The sequence below is a fragment of the Ailuropoda melanoleuca genome, chromosome 7 (genome assembly GCF_002007445.2).
Source record: "Ailuropoda melanoleuca isolate Jingjing chromosome 7, ASM200744v2, whole genome shotgun sequence".
Taxonomy (NCBI): Eukaryota; Metazoa; Chordata; class Mammalia; order Carnivora; family Ursidae; genus Ailuropoda; species Ailuropoda melanoleuca.
The window spans coordinates 8,263,010-8,290,880 of NC_048224.1; the positions used below are offsets into that span (position 1 = coordinate 8,263,010).

Here is a 27,871-nt window from a genome sequence, read left to right on the forward strand (position 1 = left end):
AAAGAAAGAAAGAAAGAAAGAAGGAAAGGTGTTGAGTGCAAGGATGTACAATCAATGCAATAATTTTTCTCTTATTTTTGATGACATAATGAATACTTGCAGTAATAAACCTCAAATAATACGAAAAAGTGTACAATTAAAGGTAAATCTTCCTGTGACCTCCCAGGCTTCCTGTCCTGTCATGGAGGGAATCACTGTTACCAACTTATTTATATTCAAGCTTTTAAAATTGTCACCTGTTATGGGCTGAATTGTGTCCCCCTAGGATTTACGTGTTGCAGATTCAACCCCCAGTCCTTCAGAATATGACCATATTTGAAGAGAAGGCTCTTAAAGAGGTAATGAAGTTAAAATGAAGCCATTACGGTGGGCCCTAATCCAGTAAGACCGGTATCCTCATAAGAAGAAGAAAGAGGAGAGACTATGTGGAGACATCAGGAGGGATGGCAGTCTGCATGCCAAGGAGAGAACTTCCAGAAAGAAACAGGCTTACCAGCATTCAATTTCTAACTCCCAGCCTCCAGAACAGTAGGAAAATAAATTTCTGTTGTTCAAGCCACCCAGTCTGGGACCCTTCAGTATGGCCGCCCTAGCAAACTAACACACTGCTCAAAGAGAACCAAATGGGGAGCCAGCAGAAAAGGATATATATCAAATGGTGGAGCATGTCACAAAAAAATTTTCCCCTTTTCACTTTCAGGCACTGATCCCCAAGTTACCTTTAAGGGTCAGAGTATTCCATTTGCACTTCCAGTGATCGTCTGCTTTCTGTACCAAACACTCCCGCACCATGGAGAAACGTTCCATTTTTTTGCAACTGGGGATGTATCTATCACTGTGCACACGCCACTGACAATGTGACTAATCCGCTACTTACCCAGATGGTAGCGAGGGCTCCTGCAAATCTCAAAGAAGGTCAAGGCAGCTGAGGCAACGTCACCGTGCGCCCCACCATCCCGCCACCCACTGGTCCCCGCTGCCCACAGCCTCGACTTACAGTCACACCAGGATGCCGTCACTGATGCTAAGCCTCTGCCCTGTGCCTCTTCCCCATCCTTAAAATTCACCTTGATCGCTTCTCATTCTGCAGAGGGCTGCTCTCAGAAAAGTAACGTAAGTGCAAGTAACTCTGGTCTGGAAGTCAGAAAACCTTTATCTGATTCCCAACTCCGGCTTCCAGCATGGAAGCCATAGGATGGCAGGCGCTCCAGGTCCCTAAACCTTGCCAGGGACAATACCGCCCACCCTGCCTTCCTCATCGGGCTCATTGCCTTTCTTTTCACCCCTAATCCTGCTAACACCCTGGGTGACGTCAGTGTCCACACGGATGGGCCTGCCCAACAACAGGCCATCAGTATGACATGACGCCCCATTCAATGCCCTAACTGAAGTCTGATGACTCCTGTTCCCCAGGCCTCCCCATCCCCCCTCCATTTCGACTACTGTTCTTATCAGGAAAGCCTTCACCTCTACATGGTGGGTTTCACATTGCACTCTCTCACGATCACTTTCTATCGTTTCAGATCTGTAGTCCTTCCCTGTGCTCCCCGTTATCCTTGTAATGGTCCTACCACAGTTGTAGCTAGAGTGATTTGTGTGAACATTTTTAACATCTGTCTCCACTTTAGATTTTAAAGCCCATGAAAGCCGGGCCATGTCTTCTGGAATCACCATCTAAGGCCTTAGAACAGTTCCTTCCGCATGGAAGGTGCTCAAAATACTGGTTGTAAAAATGAAGGAAAGACTATCTCTAAGCTCTCTGGTCTTCACTTCCTTCCCTATCTGGGTTGGATTCAGGGTCCATCGCTTCACACATTTGCAATATTCCCAACTCCCTCGCCCCTTTGTCCTTCTCTTGCCCCCATCCAGGAATTTCCAACTCTGGAAACACCCAGCTGTCACCTTCTCTGGGCCACATCTGGGTTGTGGAATGCTGGCAGGGACGACAAGGTGGCAGATATTGGTTCCTTATACGTTAAATACCCTCCTTCTTAACAGAACTCTCAATCCTCCCCAGCAATCTTTCCTATTACTCTAGTCAACTCTGTCTGCATTTTCTCTATAGATTATTTTTAAGTCTTCTTTAACTATCCCCAGCCTTTGACCGTTCTTCCTCTTCTATGGTCTTCGGCAAATGATCTCATCCCTTCTTCCACAGAGAAAGATGGAAGCCAGCAGATGCGAGAGTTCCCTCCCATCTGACCATCCCACCATACTGATTCATTCCTCCTTTCCAGTCCACTCTTGGAAGGTCAGAGTGGCCAAGGCAGCTACGAAAATCCTGAAGCTTTCAGCTGTAAGAGCAGAACTGCCATCTGGCCAGCTCCCTGGGTAGTGGGGGATTTACAAGGAGCTGTCTCACGCAGAACACCAGAGTTTCTCTGGGATTCTGGAAGCCAGATCTCTTCTTTACTCGTCCATTTAGCGATTCCTCAGACTTGGCTTAATTTGGGCGCATGTGTGTCCTCCTAACTAGGGAGAGGACACTCCCCAGAGCAAGGTCTGTGTTTGCTGGAGATGGCATTATCAGCCCCTGAGAACAGGGATTTTGTTCAATGAATTTTTCTGTTTCTTTTCTGTTCCTGGTCCCTTGCTCGATACTTAGGAGGTTAATGAATGTTTATTTTAACATACTGAATCCAATAAAAATGTGCATGGAAACTTCTGACACAGGGCCTTGTTGGGCTTTACTTTCTAAGAGATATCTCTTTGTCCTGGAGAACTTATCCTGAGTTCTCTGTGTTCAGACTCTATTTTAAAATCAAATTTCCACGGAACCTGGGAAGACTCAGAATAGACCTTTCTTTATTTCCCAGCCTGGCCACAGCCTCAGAGTAGGGCTTTGAACTTTGTCATACCAGCCACAGTCCCCAGGCAAGTTTCTCCTAGAGGATAATTACACTTCTAGAAAAGGTAGCTCCTGCCAGAAGACTCTATCTGTGTTAGGTGACTTACACAGCTTGTAAATTGTTTTCCTCCAGTTGGAAGATGGGGGTGGTGTATCACCAACACAAATGAGTATAGGGGGCATCTGTCTGAAAACCATTTCCCTACTGGCTACCTTGCCAGTTTCTGCTTATACAATGCAGGCAGCTTGGGGGAACCATATTGTCCCTATAAGCTCATAACACATGGACAAATGATTAAAAACACATGGAAAACAGTTCCACAGCTAAGCTAAAATTCAGATGGGAATGGAAAATCAACTTGCAAAGCTTTCAGCTGACTCGGGGCCAAATGTGGGACAGAATGCGAGGAGAAGTTGCCAAAAGAGAGGGAAGTTGAGGGAAAAAAAGCAACTCGTGGATAGGAAACCTAAAACAATGACACCTTGTATTGACAACCCTTTCCTAAGACTCTCCAAGTGTAGGCACCAAAATCAACTCTGGAAATATTAAGACCTTCATTTTGTGAAAGATTTCAGACAGATTTATATTTTCTACCCTCCATAAATAAAGGTTGGCTTGACTATCTTGGCAACACCTATGCAGAAACATAATGTTAAGTATCTGTAATATAAATATTAAAATATTACACATTTTTCCTTTTCCCTTGGAGGTGTGGGAATTAAGTAACAAGGTGACATGAGACAAACTGTGAAAAAATCATGACAATAAAATGCAAAAGCAAAGCAGAACTTTCCAGTCAGACCTGCCCTCTGTTGCGTACCTGACCCTGGGCCCAAGTTGGCCATAAAGCTGGGCAGGTCTTTGTCACATTTGCAAAAGTTCGATTCTTGGTTCAAATCTGAAACTCTAGGAAGCTGGTTATTTGAGGCTAGTCACTAAAATGACCCAAGGATTCTGGTGGGTAGGAAATCCGTAGGCAAGGAGATTTCCTGGGAGCCACATTCTGCTGTTTTTTTCTGTCCTTTCACTTCTGGCCTGAATCCTTCCTGACGCCCGTACAACATGAACTGTCTTTCTCTCCATTTAGCACCATTTAATTCTTCACATGTTCATCCGGGGGCAGGATGAATCCTCAAGACACAGGACAAGCGTGTTCCTTAAACACTGAATGCAAAGGGAGATTTTGAAAACATGGCTCCATGGAGGAGCCATTCTTAGAAAAGAACTATCCTTCAAGTCCTTAGCAACAAATAATTCTTTTCCATCATGTGAAAAACCATCTGCTAGCATCTCTCTTTATAATGAGATCTGTGTCTCATAGATCATGTCTGAAAGCAAGGCATATTGGGGTTTTAAAAAGGGCTTCCTTGGTCATCTGGATTTCTCCAAAAACTGGAACCATTTCTATGTTCAACACAAATGTCCTAACATGTGGGAATGTTCTCACTTGTCACACGGAACTTTAAAACCCTGATTCTCCCACCCCCAGATCCTCCTTCCCTGTTTACTGGTGAGCACAGGCACTGTTTCAAATTGTCACTCTCTTGGGGCATCTGGGTGGCTCAGTCGGTCAAGCATCTGACTTCAGCTCAGGTCATGATCTCAGGGTCCTGGGATCGAGCCCTGAATCGAGTTCCGCCCTCAGCGTGGATTCTGCTTGTCCCTCTGCCTCTGCCCCTCTCCCTGTACTTCTCTCCCTCTCCCCACCTCCTCCTCCTCCTCCTCGTGCTCTCTCTCAAGTAAATAAAATCTTAAAAAAAAACTTGTCACTCTCTTCCAGGTACTTTACATCTCTCTCTCTCTCACTCTTTCTCTCTCTCACACACCACGGCTTTTAAAAAGGTATCTTTTATTGAGTACCTACTATGTTCTGGGCATGTTCTCTGTAGTTTCATGTTAAATTTTCACAACAATCTTTCCAGGACATTATTGTTATCCCCATGTTATAGATAAGAAACCTAGGCTTAAAGAATTTAAGGTACATAGCCAGTAAATGGTGGAATCGTGACAGAAGCCCGCCTCATGTTTGTCTCCCGTGTCAGTTTGCTTTTTCCAAGGTAGCTATTAAAATGATGCATACGTTATTTTATACTCTGCTATTTTAAAATAACATTATGTGATAGAATTATCACTTTAATGGAGACAATATAATTTTCCACTAAGCGTTCTTCTTTGGATATTTAAATCACATAACTTTACTCCAGTATTGTACTGCCCTGAACTAAGGATATTGTTATGCTTAGAGCTCTCTTTTCTTTTGAAAATTTTCCATGTTGTAGAAATCTTTCTTTCTTTCTTCAAACAGCTTTATTGAAATACAGCTGGCATACAATAAACATGTGTTTAAAGTGTATAATTTGATAGATTTAGACAAACAGAGGCGTCAGGGTGGCTCAGTTGGTTAAGCATCTGCCTTCATTCTGCTCAGGTCATGATTCCAGGGTCCTGGGATCAAGCCCCACGTCTCGCTCTCTGCTCAGCAGGGAGTCTGTTTCTCCCTCTCCCTCTGCCTGCCACTCTCCCTGCTTGTGCTCTCTCTGTGTGCCAAATAAATTTTTTAAAAAATAGACATATATCTGTATACCTGTGAAACTATTACCACAATCAAGATAGTGAATATATCCATCACCCCTAAAAGTTTACTTGTGTCCCTTTTCAATCCTTTCCTCTGCCTTTTCCTGTTCTCCTCTCTCATTCCCAGGTAACTTGCTTTCTGTTATTATAAAGTTTGTACCTTCTAGAATTTTCTATAAATAGAATACAAATACACTATGTGTTCTTTCTTGTCAGGCTCTTTGATTCAGTACAATTATTTTGAGAATCATTCATATTGTTGTAGCAATCTCACTTGTTTTTATTTCTGAATAGATTTCATTGCAAGGATATACTATAATTTGTTTATTCAACATGATAATGGACATTTGGTTGTTTATAGTTTTGACCGTCACAAATAAAGCTGCTATGAACATTCATATATAAGTCTTCAAATGGAAATAAGCAGTATTTTTTCTTGTGTAAATACCTAGGAGTGAAATGGCTGGATCACATGGTAGGTATATGTTTAATAAAGAAACCACCAAATTGTTTTCCAGAGTGGTTGGACTATTCTATATTTCACCAGCAGTGTATAAGAGTTCTGATTCCCTCATATCCTCACCAACACTTGGTATGGTCGGTCAGTCTTTATAATTTGAGCCATTCTAATAGGTGTGTAATACTATCTCATTGTGGCTTTAATTTATAACTCCTAATGACTAATACGTTGACATATTTTCATTTACTTATTTGCTATCTATATATCTTCGGTAGTGATGTATCCATTCAAATCTTCTGCCCATTTAAAAAATTTCTTACTACTGATTTTTGAGGGTTTCTTTTATATAGTCTGGATATCAGAGAAATGCATAGTACCTGTCATTTTCGTAACAGTGGCTTGATCAAGATGTATTATCCTTTTGTACAAATCGTTGGCTTTGAATTGGTAGATTTTTGTTCAGATTTTTCTATCTATATTCATGAGGGATATTGGTCTATTGTGCTCTTATATTTTTATATAGTTTGGTATCAGAGTAACACTGTGCCTCATAGAATAAGTCAGAAAATATTCTTTTGAGATTTTCTGAGTGAGTTTTGTAGAATTGGTACTACCTCTTCTTTAAGTATTTGTAAAATTCAATAGCGAAGCTATCTGGGACTTAGTAATCTGTGTTCTCTCATATTTTTCCTGACTGGTCCTGTTAGAGGTTTACCAGTTTTATTGATATTCTCAAAGAACCAGCTTCTGGTTTCATTGATTTCTGTTCTGATATTTTCTATATGCTTATTTCTGTTGTCTTCTTTTTCTAGTTTCTTAAGGTGGAGCTGAAGTTAAAACCTTTCTTCTTTCATTAAGAGCTATAAAATTTCACCTGCATAATGCTTTAATGGCATCTCACAAACTTTGAGATGTTTTCATTTTTTAAAAAGATTTTATTTATTTATTTATTTTAGAACATGAGCAGGGGGAGAAGCAGAGGGAGCGAGAGAGAATTTCAAGCAGACTCTGCACTGAGCGTGGGGCTCCATCCCACAGTCCAGAGATCACAACCTGAGCCGCAATCAAGAGTGGAATGCTTAACCGACTCAACCTCCCAGGTGCTCCTATTGTTTTCATTTTTATGCAGTTCACCATACTTTTTAATTTGCCTGTTGACTTCTTCTTTAACCTATGAGTTGAATAAGTTTAAAGTTTAGTTTCCAAGCACTTAGGGGTTTTCCAGAGATACTTCTGTTATTGATTTCTAATTTAACTCCATTATGGTCAGAGAACGTATTTTGTATGACTTAAATCCGTTTAAATTTATTGAGACTCATTTTATGTCCCAGAAAATGGTTCACTCCAGCAAATGTTTCCCGTGCACCTGAAAAGATGTCTATTCTGCTGTTGTTGGGTGGGATGTTCTAGCAATGGCAGGTTAATTTGGTTAACAATGTCCACACTTTTAAATCCTTACTGATGTTCTGCCTACTTGTTCTATCAATTATTGAGAGGGTATTAGCATCTCTGAATATAATTCTAGATTTGTTAATTTCTATCAGTTTTTGCTTCATGTATTTCTAAACATTGTTATTATGTGCATAAATGTTAGAATGATTATGTCCTCTTGATGTACTGACCCATTTAAATCATAAAATAAGCTCCTTTAACCTTGGTAGTATTCTTTGCTCTAAAATCTACTCTGATATTAATTTAGCTGCTTCAGCTTGCTTTGGACTAGTTTTGGGATGGCATATATTTTTCCATTTTTCTTCTGTAGAGTAAGTTGGGATTGATTGCCTTTGGGAAGCAAAAATACAGATGGGGATAGAAGCAAAAGGTGAACTCATACTTCATTGCATGGAAAAAGTATTGCGGGTTACCATAAGGCCCTTAATGGAAGTGTTGGTTGATTTTTGTTCCTTTCTGTCTTAAGATAAACTAGACTTTATTGCCTAGCAGAATATAAGACCTATAAAAACTGTTCAAAATGAACAGTTATATGTGTAAGTTACGAGGAGGGTATATTCATTTCCTGCATGATCCTGTTCTAAAGACTTGTAGAATTAATTTTAGAAAATCATGGCATTCTGGACATTACACATATCCAGACACACTCTGCCATCCATAACAGCCCTCTCATGATTAATGGGGAGAAAGGAGGAAGATCAATAAAGCCGTCCTGTAAGTTAAACAGTACGTCCAATCAATATTCTCTTCCCCTTAACCAACTATATAAATAAACAAACAAAAACCTGGGTGAGACATGAGGCAAAGACTGGAAAATGTATCTTGGATGAGTCAGATAAACACACAGCAAATATATCAACCCACTTATAGCTTTCTAAAATAAATTTTTATACAGTGATTTTTAATAGCATTTTTATGGAGATATACTCCCTATAACATCACACACACCATCTTAAAGTGCACACTTCAGTGCTTTTTCAGTGTATTCACCATGTTGTACAACCATCCCCACTATCTAATTCCACATCCTTTCCATACCCTCAAGAAGAAATCCTGTACTCATTAGCAGTCAGTTTCCATCTCCTCTTCCCCCACCCCCTGGGCAACCATGAATCTACTTTCTATCTTCATAGATTTGCCCATTTTGGACATTTCATATGAATGGACCACGCAGTACATGGCCTTCCCTGTCCATCTTCTTTTACTTACAATAATGTTGTCAGGCATATGTCAATTTTATCACACTCATCATTCAAAGATATTTTGTTGGAATATAAGCAAACCATTTGCTCAGAGTGGTAAGAATGAGAATATGTAGAAGAATTCGAAGAGATTCAGCCCACGATTTGGAGGTCTCTAGTTCTGGTACTGATCCCTTCTCACTTTACCTTCTGAAGACTTCAGTGTCCCCTGCTCTACAATAAGGACATCAGGTGAGACGATATCATTGTTCTCTTTTTTTATTCCTGTTACTCCAGGGATCTCAAAGACACAGAGACACCTACTTGCTGGTCCTGTCACAAAAAATCAGTCAGTTGGATTAGAAAACTTTAGTTCCTCACTTGATCTGGAGACAGGAGATTTGGGACAGCTGCTATCCATAACACTTTGACCTGATCATAAACACAGGAAGTAATACCAATTTCTTAATCAGGAGAGAAAAAAAACCAAAGACAGCCTGAGCTGTTTGTAGTAGGGTGTGTTTCCCATTGACTCTGAAAAGGGATAATGCAATCAATAATTTACACTGTGACTTCCTCCCTGATAAAAAGTTTCACGCTCAAAAAAAAAATTATTAGAAATTTGCACGTATACACTATGCTTTTATACTTCTGTTTTCCTATCTCATTCACAGTAATACCTCCAATATCTAGAATAGGTGAGGGGCTGGCACTTGAGATTCAACAATATTCGTCAAATGAATGGTGGATGGATGGATGGGTGGCTGGCTGGCTGGGTGGCTGGGTAGATGGATGAAAGCCGTGTAAAGGTTGATTTAAACAGCAAGGATAAAAAAGACACGCTGAGTTTCCTTTTCCGTCCCTTCTTACAATGGATAGAACAAATATAAAATGTGAAAAACTAAAGCAACAGTAGTTCAGAAGTAGAAATAAGTTTATTTTATTAATTTTGATACAATGCTAGAGACAGTACATTTAATAGGCTGCCTTGTTGCAAAAATTAATCAGCACCAGTTCCTGGTTTGAATTATACAAACCATAGTGTTAATGAAAATATGTGCATGTTCTTTTTGGCTGTATTAAAAATAAACAAAAACAGAAATGTAAATAAATGTCACCTGGTTCGCTTTTACCACTCCTTGGAAGGAGATGAAATAATTATCATATGTTTTTAAGTTTATGTTCAGCAAAATAAATGCTAGATACATATGTATGTTTTGGTTAAAGAGCAAAAATCACAGGATTCTGAAAAGCTACACGCTACTTAGCTGGGTTGATGCCCTTGGATAGAGGGGGCTTTTCCTGAGTCGGTATTCAAATCTGCGGAGAAGAGCTGGGTGTCATTTAGGTCTTTCTTTCTGATGCTCTTCTTAGCTACCATCTGTCCCATCTCTCCCTGTTCAACCCTTCTCTCCTCTCTCCCCTCTCCTCTCCTATAATCACCCATTCCCATTGTACCATCATTCCATTTCCTTCCTTCCGGCTCCCACCGGAAACTGACAGGTGACAGTAACCAATCTAGGAAGAGAACCGCGACCATCAATTCCTTTTTTTTTTTAAGACTTTATTTTTAAGTAATCTCTATACCATATGGTTCTTGAACCCACTACCCTGAGATCGAGAGTTGCACGCTCCACTGACTGAGCCAGCCAGGCACCCCCGTCTTTTATTTTAGATGACAATCATTTACTTCTTTTTCTCCCTGAGTCAAAGCCCAATCATGAGAAAGAAATAAAAGTTTTGATGAATATTGTCCAGCACCCCAACTTGTCTGAATTTTTGTTTGTATCCTCATTCAATTACTTGCATTTTACAACCTGATTGGTGCTTTTATGATCAGGAATATTTAAAAATATTATCCTAGTATATCTAGTTGCTACAAGAATCACAACATTCTCCCTTTGTGCTAGCATTTGCAATTACACTTAAACACCATTGTCGTTGCCGACAAGTATGATGAAATCTACCATGCTGACCAGGTTCTCATAACAGCCCTGGTTCTGGATTCCCAGTTTTAAATAGTTACCATAGCTCTGGAGTTCTAGCAGGGGGTGGCTCCTGAACTCTTCACTTCTTGAACCTTTACTTTCCCTCCTAGGATATCACTCCTTAGGTAAACAGCTCTTCGCCACATTATCTGGCAGCTCACCTTCCCACGCAGGAGGGACTAGTGGGTCAGAAAGGATTGGAGCTGGTATGGAGGGTGGGTTTGCATCTTTTGGTTAAATACCAGAGAGTGCTTGTGTTGCATGAGAGACCTGTATGCTGTATCAGTCCAGAGCCTACTTGTGACACCTACTTGAGACTCCCAACGCCACGATGTCTTTTAAATTTAGGAAGAGGTAGGAATGCCTAAATGTTATCCCCACTTCTCTTTGTAATACTTCTAATACCAAAAATCCTGTTAAATGAGCAGAAATAAAACAAGCTTGTCATGTTTTATACCCAGAAACTGGACTGAATTTCTTCCATTTATTTTAGTTTTACAGAATGTGTTATTCTAATAAAACGTGCACCAAAGCCTTAGTCTACTTGGTAACCCCATTTTGACTCTGAAATCACCCTGAGTTACTCATAGAGCAAGTTACATTTGGCTTAACCGTATTTTTCAGTGATTATGAAAAGAGGAAAATTTTGAGCAAATGCTTCAGAAATAAATTTCTAATTTCCTGTAATTAAACCCTGATTTCAGAAGGGAGTTCTTGGAAGGCTGCAACACACTTCACTGGTACAAAAATGTTTCATTCAGCTGCTATTATAAATTAATAAGGGACCTTTATGGTAGAGAATCAGGTTAGCATTCCATTTCTAGAAATATTGGAGATTTAAGGGCTCAGTTATCTCAAAATCCGTACTGAGAATATAGGTTTTCAAGGGCTCTGTTTTCAGCATTATTTTTCTTTGTTCATCAACATAGTTCATTGAGACACTTGTGAGGAAGCAGTACTTTTCTGCCATGAGCTAACCATCACTCACATATACTCTATTCCAAATGTCCTTGAGAAATGTTAGTCAGCACCATATACCCAAATGAAAAGACAGGTTCGTTCATGTTACTTCAAATTTCTCATGAATCTGTACGGCCGGGGGAAATGTAATCATCAGCTCTGGGAAGATATTGGAAAAAGAGATCTGTCTCATGAGTAGGGATAGGTAGACCCCTGACATACAGGTAGCGTCTGAATTCTTACCTGAAGTAGAGCTTTGCAAACGAGCCTCGGTCTGCAAGTTTCTCCCATCTAAAAGCCTTCCTTTCCCACCACAGAGAATTCTCCTTTTTTCATCCACAAGCCTCTTATCTGAGGTTTCACATCAAAAGGGCTCCAAAGGACAAAGGGACCCTTTGCAGTCCCCTGTGATTTAATGAGCTGGCAGGGCTGGCTCTCCTCAGATGGAGTTGGCACAAGCACCTGCAGAGCAGATTCCAGAATGGACTCATTAGAGGTCTTGGGACCCAAAAATTCAAGGACCATGAACTTGGTCTGGACTCAGATATAGAGTGGGGTCAGGGTGGGAGTATCCTGGGATAAGCAAATCTTGTACCATATAATGCTTTAGGCATTTATTTTGAAAGGCACTCAGAAGTAAGAATTGTATCTCTTCCTGATACAAATACTCATTGATCAATCTTCCTGGAACTATTCTTCAATGTTCCTTTTTTACTAGATAGAATCACTCATATACTATGATTAAAAAAAATGTACTAAGTCAGTCATGACACCTTGTTTTGTATTGAACAATATGCACAAATCCTGTAAATAAATAGGTGAGAAATCCCAAGCGGGCACTTGCAAGGCCAGTTACGTTTAGAGTTTCCTGGAGCACACGTAATTGTGAGGTTTGCCCTTCCTACAGTCCTGTGTTTGCCATTTCCCTTGTCTTTGAGCCAAAACACAGTTCTTGCCAGGCTTTAAACGTTGAGGGGGCCCTTTCCTCCAGTTGGTGAAGGTGACAGGTTCCCCGCCGATCCACTTCCAGTGGCCAGCACGTACTTGGTCATTCAAACCTAACAGGAACCAAAGAATGTGCCAATATTACATTTATGCTGGAAGAGCTTATTGGTCTGTGGCTCTAAGTTCAGTAATCACATATAAACACGAGCCTACATTCTAAAACACAGAATAGGACCCGGGAATCCTAAAACGCAGTTAAGAACATATAGCTTTGAGGGACGCCTGGGTGGCTCAGTCAGTTAAGTGTCTGCCTTCGGCTCAGGTCATGATCCCAGGGTCCTGGATCCAGTCCCTCATCATCAGTCTCCCTGCTCAGCGGGGAGCCTGCTTCTCTCTCTCTCCCTCCCCCTCACTCATCCTCTTTCTCTTCCTCTCTGTCTCTCAGATAAATAAAATATTTTAAAAAATTAGAATTAAAAAATTAAAACAACAACAACATATGGCTTTGGAGTCAGGCAGATGCAAATCCAAATCCTAGACCTACCACTTACTAGTAGTTGAGAATCTTTGCTTAACCACGCCCAGTTCGAGTTTCCTCATCTAAGTAATGGGAATAAAAATAGTATATCAAGGCCTGTTTTAAGTAGTAAATAAGATAATGCCTGTCAAGTGCATGGCATACATACATGTGTAGTAAGCAGTAATTAATATTCACGTTATTTTTACAGACAGAACTCCTATCCCAGGGAAACACTCTTGTCTGTTGTTGCTCTTTCTTGCTATTTAAATGTCTTGGTTTTCATATTTGAAAGTAGCTTAACTAGGTATTATTTTTAGTCTGGAACGTAAGATTTTTTCAGCCTGCTATAATTCCAACAAAAAGCAGCTTTTCTCAACTTGCCTCGCTACTCCCACTGGCTATTTTACAAATTGCACTTTAGTGTTGCAAAGCTTTTGTAAATTCTCTTAAAGAAACATTCCTCCTCCTCACTCTCCTTCATAGTAGAAACAAAACAATACAGTGAGGAGAGAGCATGATATGAGATCTCCCAACCACGTTTAACCAGGAAAAGAGGCTTAGTTGCATAGCCTATAACCTTCCCCGTGATTCTCCCTCAATATTTTGGAGTAGAATAAAATGAACTACTATCCCCTTCTGGATTGTTTCCTTGCATTATTAGTCAGGAGATGTTATGCCTAAGAGGACTCAGGGAACAGAGCCTTGAAATCGGTCACTGTGGGGACAGAGAAAACGTCTCCTCCAGCTTTAACTTAATACTCTCAGAAAATTTCGGAATTTAGGGATGTACTAAGTATTATAGAGATTTTGAGAAGCCAACATTGGGTTTACTATCGTTCCCCGAAATCCAATACTTTCCAGGACAGATGGTGGAAATACTGACTTTGATGTGCCCTGGGAATTCTCCTAAAAATGGAAACTGAAGAGATTTGTATTATTGTTAAAATTGAAGAAGATATTAAAACGTCAGAAAACAAGGGATAAAATTAAGATCCACCTATAATTGTCAACAGAGGTAAACATTTCTAATTCTTTGGCATAGTTCTTTATATATGTCTATGTATATATCATATGCATATATGTATACATCACATGTATATAAATATTTTATTCTAAGTTATTTTGTGCTTCATATAGCTGTGGGCTCTGCTTTTTTACTCAGCACCCTGTCTCAAATACATTACACATTTTATATATAATATGCCTCTAACATATATTTCTCGGATGAAATAATAAACATAAGGCACTTTGTCATGTCTTTAATATTCAATGTCTTACAAAAGCATTAAATCCTAAATATTCCTTCGTATGGCTATACCATAGTTTATGTAACTATCCCCTATTCACAGCTATTTCTAATTTTTTACTTTTAGAAATAGGGGCACCTGGGTGGCTCAGTTGGTTAAGCAGCTGCCTTTGGCTCAGGTCATGATCTAAGGGTCATGAGATCGAGCCCCACATCAGGCTCCCTGCTCAGTGGGGAGTCTGCTTCTCCCGCTCCCTCTGCTGTTACCCCTACTTGTGCTCTCTCTCTCAAGTATATAAATAAAATCTTTAAAAAAGAAAAAAAAAAGAAATAGCATTTGTTGAATTCTCTTACCTCTAAACCAAACCACATCCCTTAGTATTTCTTTGAGATAGATGTCTACAAATCAAAGTATTATGTCGTTAATATGAGTTTTATTTTTTTTATTTTTTTAAAGATTTTATTTCTTTATTGGAGAGAGAGAGAATGAGCAGGGGAGGGACCAAGGGAGAGGGAGAAGCAGACTCCCCGCTGAGCAGGGAGCCTGATGCGGGGCTGGATCCCAGGACTCTGGGATCATGACTGGAGCCACAGGCAGATGCTTAACCAACTGAGCCACCCAGTCACCTCAAGATGAGTTTTAAAAGACAGACTAGACTGTCTGCCGGGCACCCCCTCCAAAAAAGAAAAAACAGACTGTCCAACCACCTAACTGTTGCTTGCTACCGCGAGCCACAATCATTTGGCCCATGGGAGGGCGAAGTCCTCTTAATATTCTTGCCTCCCTCCCCAATACAGCGCACACACTTGCCTATCCAAAAGGGCTTTCTTCCACTGATGTCCCAGAGCCATCGCATATGCTGCCTGGAGAGAACCGTTACAAGGCTGCCCAGGTGACTACAAGCAAACAAACAAAAAGGACAGCGTCAGTGACAAGGAGTCCCACATTCCTGTTGGTAGGAAATTCATAACAGAAATCAAATCAGTTTGAAATAGAAAAAAAGCATACACATAGAAAGAACTTTCCAGGATTTGAATACTCTATTTTTTTGACTTTAGCGACTATCCGTAGGGCGGGACCGGTGACAGCAAACAAAGTGAGATTTTTTTATACTATCTGAGCTTTAAAGCACAAATTCAGTTGGTTTTCAACATCGTATTGGAAACATCAGCAACTACCTATTTATAAAAATTAATGCCAAAATATTACTCCTCTCACAGGGAGTCTACCTCTAAATGGCATATATTGACAAACATCCAGTTAATTTGATCAGTAAAGTAGCCCAAATTATTCAAATAAAATTACGGGAGGCCTACATTTTGCGCTTGGTGTATTTAATCAAATACACCAATAATTGCAACCCTTTGATTGTCCTCGGTGAAATGAGCATGGTCTCACTGTCAAAACTTCGTAAGTGGTGTAGAAGTTAAAGCACATGTTCCTATAAATTTATATAAAAATACCCCCCCCAGGGGCGCCTGGGTGGCACAGCGGTTAAGCGTCTGCCTTCTGCTCAGGGCGTGATCCCCGCGTTATGGGATCGAGCCCCACGTCAGGCTCCTCCGCTATGAGACTGCTTCTTCCTCTCCCACTCCCCCTGCTTGTGTTCCCTCTCTCGCTGGCTGTCTCTGTCTCTGTCAAATAAATAAATAAAATCTTAAAAAAAAAATACCCCCCCAAATAGAATTGCTTTTATGTTTAAGGTCCATAGCATAATGACTTCACTTACACATGTTGTGAAATGATTACCACAATAAGTTTAGTTAGCATCCATCATTTCATTTAAATATCAAAAAAAAAAAAGAAAAGAAAGAAAGAATTGTTTTCCTTGTGATGAGAACTCTTGGGGTTCACTCTCTCAATAACTTTCAAATATACCATAGAGCTGTGTTGGCTATACTCCTTATGCTGTACGTTACATCCCAGTACTTAATCATCTTATAACCAAAAGTTTGTACCTTTTGACCACTTTCATCCAATTATCCCACCCCATATTCCCTGGCCTCTGCTAATCACATCTGATCTTTTTTTCTATGAGTTTGTGTTTTTGTTTTGTTTTAAGACTCTNTTACTTAATCATCTTATAACCAAAAGTTTGTACCTTTTGACCACTTTCATCCAATTATCCCACCCCATATTCCTGGCCTCTGCTAATCACATCTGATCTTTTTTTCTATGAGTTTGTGTTTTTGTTTTGTTTTAAGACATATAAGTGAGATCATATGGTATTTGTCTCTATCTGTGTTATTTTACTTAGCATAAACTCAACGAGTATTATGTTGTTACAAACGGCAGGATTTCCTTCTTTTTTGCAGCTAAATAATATTCCTCTCTGTGTGCATGTGCCTGTATCACAACTTCTTTATTCATTCACCCATCGAAGGACACTTATTTCCATGTCTTGGCTACTCTAAATAATAAACATGCTATTAATAGCCCTTCAACATACTGTTTCACTTCCTTCAGATATATTCCCAGGAGTGGAACTGCTGGATCATTTGGTAGTCTATTTTTAATCTTTTGAGGATCCTCCGTACTGTTTTCCATAGTGGCTACACCAATTTGCAATCCCATCACCATACACAAGGGATTATTTAATTATTTCTAATTCCCCAACGGGGCCCATTAAAAGCTCTTTAAAAATGCTTTAAGTAAAAAGCTAATGATTATTTTTTTCTTTTCTTCTTCTTTTTTAATACAGAAAGTTTCAAACAAGAAACAAAGTCATCATGACCTTGCCTGGTTAATATCCATTGATATTTTATTCATTTCGCCTACGTCTTTCCAAACTTCAGATCCATTTCTCTGCTTTTCCAGATCACATATGGTGAATATAATTTATCCATCTCTTAATGATTTTTTTCCCACTAAAACCAGTACTTTATCGTTCTATCATGCAGTACTGACTTCTAGGACTTCTGAGATACTTAAGTCTCTTTACCTTTCTCTGAATGTCCTCAGGCTGCTGGATTTGGGTTTTGTGACTTGGCTCTGACATCATTATTTACTGTCATCTCCTATCTGACAGTCACAGTAGATAGGCAGCACAACTTCTTCCCTTCCTCTCCCATTTGATATGGTAATTCTAATGTGCTGAGGGTTTAGAACTCAGAATACCAAATGTGTGTTATATGTAGGCTGAGGGAAGGCTCGAGGGGCTGTCTCAGTCAATACGGTGCATTGAACAGAGCATAGGAGATCTGAGTTCCCTTCCTGCTCTGCCCCTAATTCCCTTATGGCTATAACTGCAGCCTCACCTTCATCATTAGGAAACAACAGGGTTTATTCAAGGATATTTAACACCTCCTCCCGCTTTAAGATTCTTGAAACTATCATGAAAGCAGACTTTGTAAAATCCATTTTAGCTGGTCAAGTATAAGTTTGATTTCTTTTTTTGTCTCTCCAGGAAGCAAAAAGTCCCAAAAGAGCAAGATGAGAAGATAGCTGTGTTTAGGATAGGTAACATGTTACACCATAGCTATTTATAAAAGAAACATTTAGGCACTGGTATATTGATCATTGTACAAAAATATTCCTTTTTTTATGCCCATATATATACCAAATAGTGTGAATGTTAGATGTAGATTATATATAGAGAGAGATAAAAATAAAATACAGAAACACATAAATAAAAATCTTTGGACAGCTCTGAAATTTGAAGGCATTCAAAATGTAGTAATAAAAACAGAAACTTTAATTTTTCTAGTTAAAGAAATAAACATCTACTTCTTTGAAATGTTTTGATTAAGTATAGATCTATTTCAGAGTAACTCTTTAAGGACAGGCCAGCAGGGGTTCCAGACACTCCTGTGGGAAAACAAAATGGTTTTATAGATAATGATTTATAATAATAGAATTACCAAATGTACAATGACTGCCTAAGGAAATGAGCAGATGAGATTACAATATGTAAATTCAAGAAATACCTAATCTAGGAGTCTAGCTCCTCTGGGTTGGAAAAATAATAAAACACCAATGGAGAGGAAAGGAGATTGGAGATAAAGATTGAGTTGAGTTAGCAATCTGATTAGGGACAAGGAGGAAAGCAAAATTTGCTGTTCTTGAAACATTGGTGCTGCAAATGACCCTCTGTAAGGGATCGTCAGGGAAGAGAGTCCCAGGAAACACAGCCCAGAATTGAGTAATGATCCCTGATACCAAATCAAAAACATACTAATACTAATATTAATTCTAATTAGAAAAATCTAAAACCATCTCCTATAATTAATTCATGAGAAGGTAAATATCCAGTTCATAAAATGTTGAAACTATAAATGTTATATCATAGAAAGAATTGATAATTCATAGAATACCTATTTTTCTTCCTTATATATATATATTTCTTAAATTTAGTTTTTTATTTTAATTCCAGTATTGTTAACATACAGGGCTATATTAGATTCAGGTATATGATATAGATGAAGAAATCTGTTTTTAAGACAAAGAGGGTGGAGAAGAACAAAACACAATAAACCTGAAAGGTCCAGGAAGGCAGGGAGGCCCATCAGATGGTAAAAACATGTTTACTGGTAGAGGAGGTCTCGGGGTTCAGAGAAAAATTATACCGAAAAAAAGAGGTGACCCTGCTGCCCAAAAATATTTCTTTTAGAATTACTGAACTAAAGGAAAATGGAGATCTTTTCTTTCTCCTTTTAGTTTGCTTTTAATTTGCCGCTAGTCATTTTTGGACATGTCTGTAACTAGTATTAACTGTTCTTGGGGTAATCATTCTCGTCCTTTCAAAATACAGTACATATTGAAGTATCACACAAATACAGTCAGATCAAATATTCATACTCATTTTTTTCTAAATAAAATTTGAAAATTAAAAGCTTTTTATGATATATAAAAAAATCTCACACCATATATATTTTCTTTACCTCTCTTACACATCCTGGAATACCATCTGAAATGGTATTTGACAGATGTTTTAAGTTCTGGACCAATTTGGTAAACAAATAATGTGTAATTTGAAAGAGTTTTATTACTGATAGATACATACTTCGTCTCTTTCTAAAATAAGATGGAAAAACTCCAGTTGTCCCTAAAAACTTTTTTTGTTCTGAACATTTTCTCAGTTTTATATCTCAAAAGAAATCACAGTTCTAGAGCTTAAGATAATTCTCTGAGACTAGAGTTTACCAAAATAACTTCAAAATAATATGAACAAATTACTTCTGAACCTGCTTATAATACCATGGTTTGATCTACTAGATACAAACTTTAATACCCTTGAATTGATAGGGGAGATGGAAATTTTCCGTCACTACCATAATAGATTTTGTAATAGTTATTCTAGCACAAAATATTCTTCTATTTATACTATTTCTAAATACCATTTATGTTCTCCCATAGGCAATCAACAAATACAGCTTATAACTCACATTATTCACATTTAGGTCCAGAGACATCAACTCAATGAAAGCTAAATGCTGCCATTTAAATTTAGAGACTTTCACACGCTTTTTTTTTTTTTAAGATTTATTTATTTACTTTTAGAGAGAGAGCGAGGGGAGGCCAGGCAGAGGGAGAAGGAGAATCTCAAGGACACTCCCCACTGAGTAGGAGCCTGATGCAGGGCCCGAACTCATGACCCTGAGATCACGACCCTGAAATCACAACCTAAGCTGAAACCAAGAGTCCAATACTCAACGCACTTAGCCACCCAGGTGCCCCACTGACTCACAATCTTGATAGAGCTTTGTGAGAAGGAGATGTGGGAAGGAATTGTCAGGATTGTATGACACCTTACTGATATAAAATGCAGGGTTTAAAGACTTGAGCCATAGGGATGCCTGGGTGCTCAGTCGGTTAAGTGTCTGCCTTTGTCTCAGGTAATGATTCCAGGGTCTTAGGATGGAGCCCCACATCAGGCTCCCTGCTCAGTGGGGAGCCTGCTTCTCCCTCTCGCCCTGCTCATGCTCTCTCTCTCTCTCACTCTGCCTCTCAAATAAATTTTAAAAAATCTTTAATAAAGACTTGCTGTATAGGACAGCTGTATCTGGAGAGAGATGGTGTCAATTTCTCTGAAGCTCATTGATGAATGAAGAATGATTTAGTTATTGGGTTATTGAGCCAATACCAGGGAGTAAGACTTTAAGATGCAGCCTGGTCTAGACACTTCCAGTACAGTAAGTGCGCAAATTCTTGCTGAATGAATGAATTTATAACCTGAGAACCTGATTATACCTTAGGTTTGCTCTGAAAGGTTACTTTGATTCCAATCCAAAAGAAATTTAGGGTCCATAATTTAGTAAAAATCATAGTATGTCTTTGCTGTGAAACATACAAAATACTAATACATAGTTTTGGAACCTACTTTAGGTTAGTTCAACACAAAGTTAACATAGGTGTGCTTGTCAATTCACCTAGGACGAGATAGCCCCGATCCTTATGGTGCTCTTTTAGAGAGTATAATAGAAGAGAAGTCCACAGTTGAGTGATTTTGCTTCCCCAAATCTCTCTTGTTTTATCTGTAGAATGTAGATAATAATATGTGCTTCCCTCACAGAAGCGATGGGAGGATCAAATAAGCTAGTATAGGTGAAAGAATTCTGTAAACTATACAGTGTGATATAAAAGGAAGGCGTTATTGGCAAGGAGGCATGTAGAACTAGGTCAAGCTACTGTAAAAGGGTCAGGGTGTAAACGTGCTTAACCCCAAGTCGCAGATGAGATCTTAGGTCCAATGCATGAGGCAGTAGCTAGACTTTTAAATTAATTTGGGCCTCAAGTTTATTATTGGGGTGAGGGAATTGTATAACATTAATAGATATATGACAAGATTAACAGATACATAACTAGTCTTCCTACTCTTTGTACTCATTAAAACCCAGCTGCAATTAGAAGGATCAATAAAATAAAAATATACTGGGGGACTAATGTAGGTTGGTCATCATGAAGATATCAATATTATTACAAATTGCCATTATTTCAAAAGAAATGAATTTTGACACCAAAGAGTGAGAAGATCAAAATATCAGAGTAAAGAACGGTCCTTCTAAGAAAAGATACTTGGTGACCTGGTGCCAACATTGACGAAGGGATGGAAAGACATCGCTCAATACACGCTGTCTTTACTTCTCTCATAACACGAAGAACCAGCTAGAGCTTCATCATAGGCCAGCAGAGTTGTCTGCATTGTCATTTGAGGACCACTGGCAGATGAACAACAAGGGTGCCTTCAAACTTGAGGTTTGGGGTTCTGTCGCTCTGTGCACCTATGTTTACCAACACATCCCAGCAGCAATTTGATCTGGTAACCTTGGCTAGAGTATAACTGCACTTCCGTACTCTCCCTCATTTTTGTCAGTCTAGACACCACACCGTCCTCTTCGAAACATGTTGCAATCTTCTTGCTAGATCAGAAAGCTTTTCGTTCCGCACCAGAACTCTTTCCTCAAGAGGGAAAAAAGACCGAAACCACTTTTCCTACCTGAGCTATCAATGCATCAAGACAAACTTTAAATAATAAGTAGGACATCCAGTTATTTGGGTGGAAGAATGGTTTCATTGTCCCTTACCATACAGCAATATGGAAACATACGTATTTAAACAATAATTATTTATAAAATGAAAAAAACTAGTTAAACTTACTTTATACTACCCACTCATCAACGAAAACCTGAAAGCCACTGATAAACCTCTATAGTACTCTTTATACTTAAGACATGAAATGCATCAGTGAAAAAGGGTGGTTGATTTGACCAGTTTTTTAAAAGACGTAAAACATATATATTTTTAAAGATTTTGTTTATTCATTTGAGAGAGAGAGCGAGTGAGCACAAGCCAGAGGGAGGGGCAGAGGCAAAGGGAGAGGGAGCTTCCCCACTGAGCATGGAGCTCAATCTGGTCCCAGGACCCTGGGATCATGACCCGACCTGAAGGCAGACAGTTAACCGACTGAGCCACCCAAGTGCCACAGACTTTTAAAATATTTTATTAGCTCTTTAAAAGTCTACTTACGGGGCGCCTGGGCGTACAGTCAGTTGAGTGTCTAACTCTTGGTTGCGGTGCAGCTCGTGGTCTCGGGGTTGTGGGATCAAGATTCTCTCTCCCTCTCCCTCTGCTCCTCCCCACCCCACCCTCTGTCTCTAAAATAAATAAATCTTAGGAGAAATAAAAATCTAGTTATAATTTACATACAGTAAAATGCATAAATTTTAAATATTCAATTCAATGAATTTTGACAATTGTATATACCCATGTAACAACCACCCAGGGCAAGACCAAGAACATCTCCATCACTCTAGAATCTTACCTCATGCTACTTTTTTAGTCCCTACAATCCCTGCCATGGATAACTTTTTGTTTTTGTTTTTGTTTTTGTTTTTGTTTTTGTTTTTGTTTTCTAACACCAACTAATGAATTAGTTTTTCCTATTCATATAAATGAAATCATATAATATGCACTCTTTTGTGTTGAGTTGCTTCCTCTCTACGTGTTTTTGAGATTTATTCACATTGTTGGATGTTTTAGTAGTTCATTCCATTTCATCATTCATAAAATAATTTATCAGAAAAAGAATATTTATCTATTTTTTTGTTGATGGAGAAAATATAAAGAAACCTTATAAATCAACAAGAATTAGACAAATGACCTAAACTATTATTTTTTTAAAGATTTTATTTATTTATTTGAGTGAGAGAGAGAGAGAGCTTGAGCAGGGGGAGGGAGAGGGAGAAGAAGACTCCCTGCTGAGCTCAATCCCAGGACCCTGGAATCATGACCTGAGCTGAAGGCAGACGCTTAACCGCTTAACAGACTGAGCCACCCAGGTGCCCCATACCCAAGCTATTATTATTATACATAAAAAAAAAGGTGCTATGAAATTCTTGTGAATGTCTTTTTTAGCATATATTTTTAAAGTTTTATATATTTCAGTAAGCTCTATACCCAACGTGGGGCTTGAACTCGTGACCCCAAGATCAAGAGTCACATGCTTTCCCGCCTGAGCCAGCCAGGCACCCCTTTACCATATATTTTCATCTCTTTCAGGTAAATACCTAGGAGTAGAGAGGTAAGGTCACAGGGTAAATGTACGACAACTCTACAAAGTGGTTGTACCATTTTACACTCTACCAGCATATACAAGAACTCCATTTGGCATTGTCGGTCTCTGTGATTTTATAGTGGGTGTGAGGTGGTATTTCATTATGGTTTTCATCTGCACTTCCCTGATGTCTAATGGTGGTGCATCTTTTCATGCACTAATCAACCAATTATGTATCTTTTCCTGTGAAGTCTCCAAGTCATTTGCTATTTTTTTTAATCAGGTCGTCTTTTTGTTGTTGACTGATAGGAATTGTTTGTATTTTCTGGATTTAAGACCTGGATCAGATGGACAATTGGAGATGAGCTTTGCCAAATGTGGTTTGCCCTTTCACTTTCTTAACAGTGTTTTTGGGTGAGCGTAACTTTTTGAATTTGATGAAGTGTAAGATCTGACTGCTATTCACCAGGGATTTCTCTAGTCTCCATTTCCAGCCATGGGGCATATTAATCTAATTGCATTGTTCTGGATAATATCCAGGTGGTCAAAAGGGGGAGAGGTGGTCAGGGATAGGTACATATGCATTTTGAGAGTCCTTCTGGGCTAGATAAATTTTGTTGTCATGATTTGACCACAAGTCATCCTTCACTAAGTGTTCCATTAACCACCGACCCTTTATCCAACTTGTCTGGTTCCATAATCATCACTGTCTCCGACACTGTTGTAGGTCTGATACTATAAGACCTTTTATTGCTATGTATTTTCAAATTAGAGGGCAGGAATCCCTACTTAGTTAAAAAAAAAAAAAATGATAGAACCTGCAAGGCTGCTGACTCAGAAAACCTCCTCTGACTTTCTCTAAAAGACCGAGAGAAGCTATAACACAGAATTTCAGCAACGGCACAATCTTCACAGAAAGAGATATGTCAAAATACATTATCAAGATGGATCTCAAATCCATTCTGAGCTACAGAACTCTCCTGGGGTTCCTGAAACAAAGCCAAGTAGATATTAGACCCTCAAGGCTCCAATGAACGAAGTGACCGTGCAGTTGCATGAGAAAAGGGAGGAACAGTATGAAAGAAAACATGACTCGATATGAAAGAGGGCTTCTTACTGTTCCTTGCAAGCTCGCGCAGCTGTGTTCCAGGTGCCTTTCCGCTCTGTGATCAGGGAGTGGCAGTAGCCCGAGTGATGGTGCCACCCAGCTGGGCAGGGAATACCTTCTGCCTCCTGAAATACAGTTGTCCACGTCCACATCACAATGGGCTTTCCCATCTAGAGTCTGCTATCAGCCTAGAGAGTCCCATGAGTCCCCTCACCTGACTCGAGTAGTTCTGTCACCAGAAAGCACATCAGCCCTCACACCAGTTCTCCACCTTGAGGAATATGATGGCTTTTTACAGAAAACACTACTGAAGTCAGCACTGTTTCAATTTTATACTTTCGACATTCTGATGATTAAACAAAATGAGTAAACACCTTCTTAAATTGTATCGATTCAGGAACGTGTTTTGTGATTTGTAAAACACCCCTTGGGCCATATTTTCCTCTTTGCCTTCAAAGTGTAAGGAGGGCAGGCGGCTGTAGCACGAGCTGCCAGATCATTTCCTGTCTATCCGCTTATCACGGCACATAGCGCAAGCAGAGACACCTCGCTGCTCGTCCTGTGTCCCACCTCAGTTTGGGGGCTCCACGCTTTCCAGGTAATCCCATCACACTTATACAGCTTTCGGAGGCTTTCTTGGAAGTGGAAAAGTCCCTTTAATTCCAGTGTGCAGTTCTTCGGAAATGAGGGCAGCGGGTCCTAGGGGAAGAAAAGGTAACGCAGATTTGACTTCTGACTTAACTTAGGAAGCTGATCGCACAATCACCCCTTCAGATCTTCATTTGTTAGGTAGCATTTGTGTTCAGCGAATGATCCCCAAGCTTGCAGGCTGTTTTATGGCCCAGCAAACAGCTTGTTGTAAGACGAATAGCAAGTAAAAAGATTTTCCCACCTGTCTGGGGAAGTGTGAGCTGGTTGTGGATTCCACCTTATCAGCCTGAGGCAGTTCTGCCGCTTTGCTTGGCTTTTGTGGCTGACTAATAACAGATGCTTTGGCCTTCCTTTTGCGAGATGGAGAACCGTCCTCTTCCTCCAGCTTTAGGGAAATCATTCCGTGATACTGCAGGAAACCAGAAAATAGCAATAAAGAGAAAGCGAACACCCAGATAGCAAACAGAAACGTTTGCTGGAAAAATGAGCCATTCAAAAATTGGGTTAAAGATAAAAGATAAAAGGTTTTTTTTTTTTTTCCTCTGACCACCCAAGCCTCAAAAACAAATGTCAAAACAGGCTTTTAAGAGAAATACAAAAATACTGAAGAAATTTTAAAAAACTGTTTCACTAAATACAATCCATAAATCCATAAATCCATAAATCCATAAATACAAGAAATTTAGTGATTCTCTCAGACTATGCTTACGTTATAGATGATATCGGTTCCATTTCTATAAACGGATGATGGAAGAACCTGAAATCAACAAAGTACAAAATATGAACAAAATTGGCTTGAGTGGTAACTAGCAACAGGGTAAAACCCTTTCAGTAAGATCTTGTTAGTGTCGAAATAATGTTAAAACACATGTTACTTAAGACTTTCCCTGTTCAAATAATTAGAATTTTTAAAATCACTGGACCTAATCATAGCTTACCGGTGTTGATTCATACATTCATAGTTTCAGTTACGGAGAAAAGACATCCTTATTTTCTTGGTATATCTATAGTGCACAGAGGTCCAAGAAAACACACACACACACACACACACACACACACACACACACACACACACACGAGAGTATGCCTAATTAGAATCCTATGCTAAAAAGGTCAAAGCCACAGTTTCCACACCCAAGTAGATCACTTAATCTCATTCTGTTCCAGGGTCACTTGTTATCCCCTACCTGTTTTGATCACAAAAGGAAGCAAAGCAGAAATCATATGGGTGAGTCATTACATCCATCACCTCACTTAGTACAAATTAAGGAAGTAGGCAGTATTATGACATCTGTATACAAAAGGCACTGCATGGGGGCGCCTGGCTGGCTTAGCTGGTGGAGCATGGGACTCCTGATCTCAGGATCCCGAGTTCAAGCCCCACGTTGGGTGTAGAGATTATTTAAAAATAAAATCTTTAAATAAAGGGGTGGGGGATTGCATGCTTGCGCAAGGAACCATGGCTCCCATTCACTATGCGAATCAGCTTCTTCAGTGTTTCAGAAAACTTATTAATATTTCTTTTTATTCTTTTACAATGTACTCCAATCAGATCGCAGAAGTTCCCCATCCTTACCGTTTTGCCATTCCCCTGGGTCCTAAGCTTCATGCGAGAAAGATCTGGAGACTCAAAGCCCTGTCGGGTGTCTCCCCTAGTGACCGCCGGCCGCTTTGAAGATGGAAAGGGTCTTCTTTCCAGGTGAAAGGAACCAGAAGTGGTGGGTGAGGAAGACCCTGGGGACAGCGGGTGCCAAATGCCCTTCTCCCATGCGTTGTGTTTGTTGGGGTTGAAGGAATATGAAGGATGGCACTGTCCTGGGGGCATGAAAGATGGCAGGTCAGTTCATTGTACACCAACGGATAAGTGATCACATCGACACAGCCCCTGCAGCAGCTTGTCATTAAACTTAGATGGATGGTTTCCCCCCAGATGTTGCCTCTTTGCCATTTGCCAGAAACTCCTTTCCTCTTCATCCGTTTCCATGCTGGAGAGCTCTCCTTCTGCACTTCCACGGGGTGGTTATAAAGTCACAAAATTGATTTCACAAACCACAAATGAAAGCCGTTGTCATAATTCTATAGTCAGACCATGCGCTGGGGAAACTGGCTCACTTCTCTTCATGGACTAGCATTCCTCAGGTTTATTCACTGAACTGTCATTCCGTAAACACTGCAAAGTGCTCCCCCCCACCCCGGTCTCCTAGAGGTAGACACTGGAATTGTTCGAAGAAGTCAAATCAGGTAGCAGTCATAAAAGTTAGCATTCAACGGTTACAAAACAAAGAGCCAGTAAATCTTAATGCAGCTACTTCTATTGGAAAGATTTCCGATCAGTAAGACAAAAATCTAAACCCACGAGCCTCACCTGGCTATTTTGTACTTCATGTGTAAAGTGGGCATTTCATGTATTTTATGTACTTACCGTGACCAAAAAATTCTACTGAAAAAGAAGTAGATTTGGCCGCAAATGTTGTAGGGAAAGATGTTGTGGAAACATGAGTATCACAAAGGCAAGGGGATAGTGTTTATTTTCATTGTAGGAAAGAGAAGCCGTGAGAGTGGATTTCAGGTAGGGAAAACATATCACGGGGCGTGACATGTGTAAAAGCAGAGGTCTCGGTCCGCACATGGTAACTGGACACTTGTCAAACCCTAAATAAACACCTAAGTAGAAAGTATTTGACAGAAAAAAAAAATCAGAGCACCAAGGCTGTGCTCGGTTTTTATTTTATTTAGCTTGCAGGTTGCTCTTTCATGTATACTATCCAGGACCTACTTGTCTCTGCAACCCAAGGTTATTCATTAATATTCTCCAGCTGCTCCTGCCTCCCCTAGCCAGCTGTACCTTTCACATCTATTTTTCTCCCATTCCTTCCTATCTTAGAATTTTCCTGGTCACACTACAGTGGGGGCTCAGATTTGCGGCATTTAGAGCTCTCTTTAA

At 39.6% G+C, this 27,871-nt stretch overlaps 1 protein-coding gene across 1 annotated transcript in view; it reads right to left on the reverse strand.

The window, feature by feature from the left end:
* Nucleotides 1-6,960: 6,960 nt before the first annotated feature.
* FREM1 (FRAS1 related extracellular matrix 1) overlaps nucleotides 6,961-27,871 on the reverse strand; it is a 186,862-nt gene continuing 165,951 nt past the window's right edge. Inside the window, exons 31-37 of the mRNA XM_002915932.4 lie at nucleotides 26,504-26,742; nucleotides 25,637-25,684; nucleotides 25,169-25,336; nucleotides 24,847-24,975; nucleotides 24,286-24,401; nucleotides 14,987-15,072; nucleotides 6,961-12,522 (exon numbers count right to left, since the gene is read on the reverse strand). Of these exons, the coding sequence (XP_002915978.2) occupies nucleotides 12,323-12,522; nucleotides 14,987-15,072; nucleotides 24,286-24,401; nucleotides 24,847-24,975; nucleotides 25,169-25,336; nucleotides 25,637-25,684; nucleotides 26,504-26,742 (986 nt within the window). The 3' untranslated portion in view covers nucleotides 6,961-12,322. The remainder of the gene's footprint in view (nucleotides 12,523-14,986; nucleotides 15,073-24,285; nucleotides 24,402-24,846; nucleotides 24,976-25,168; nucleotides 25,337-25,636; nucleotides 25,685-26,503; nucleotides 26,743-27,871) is intronic.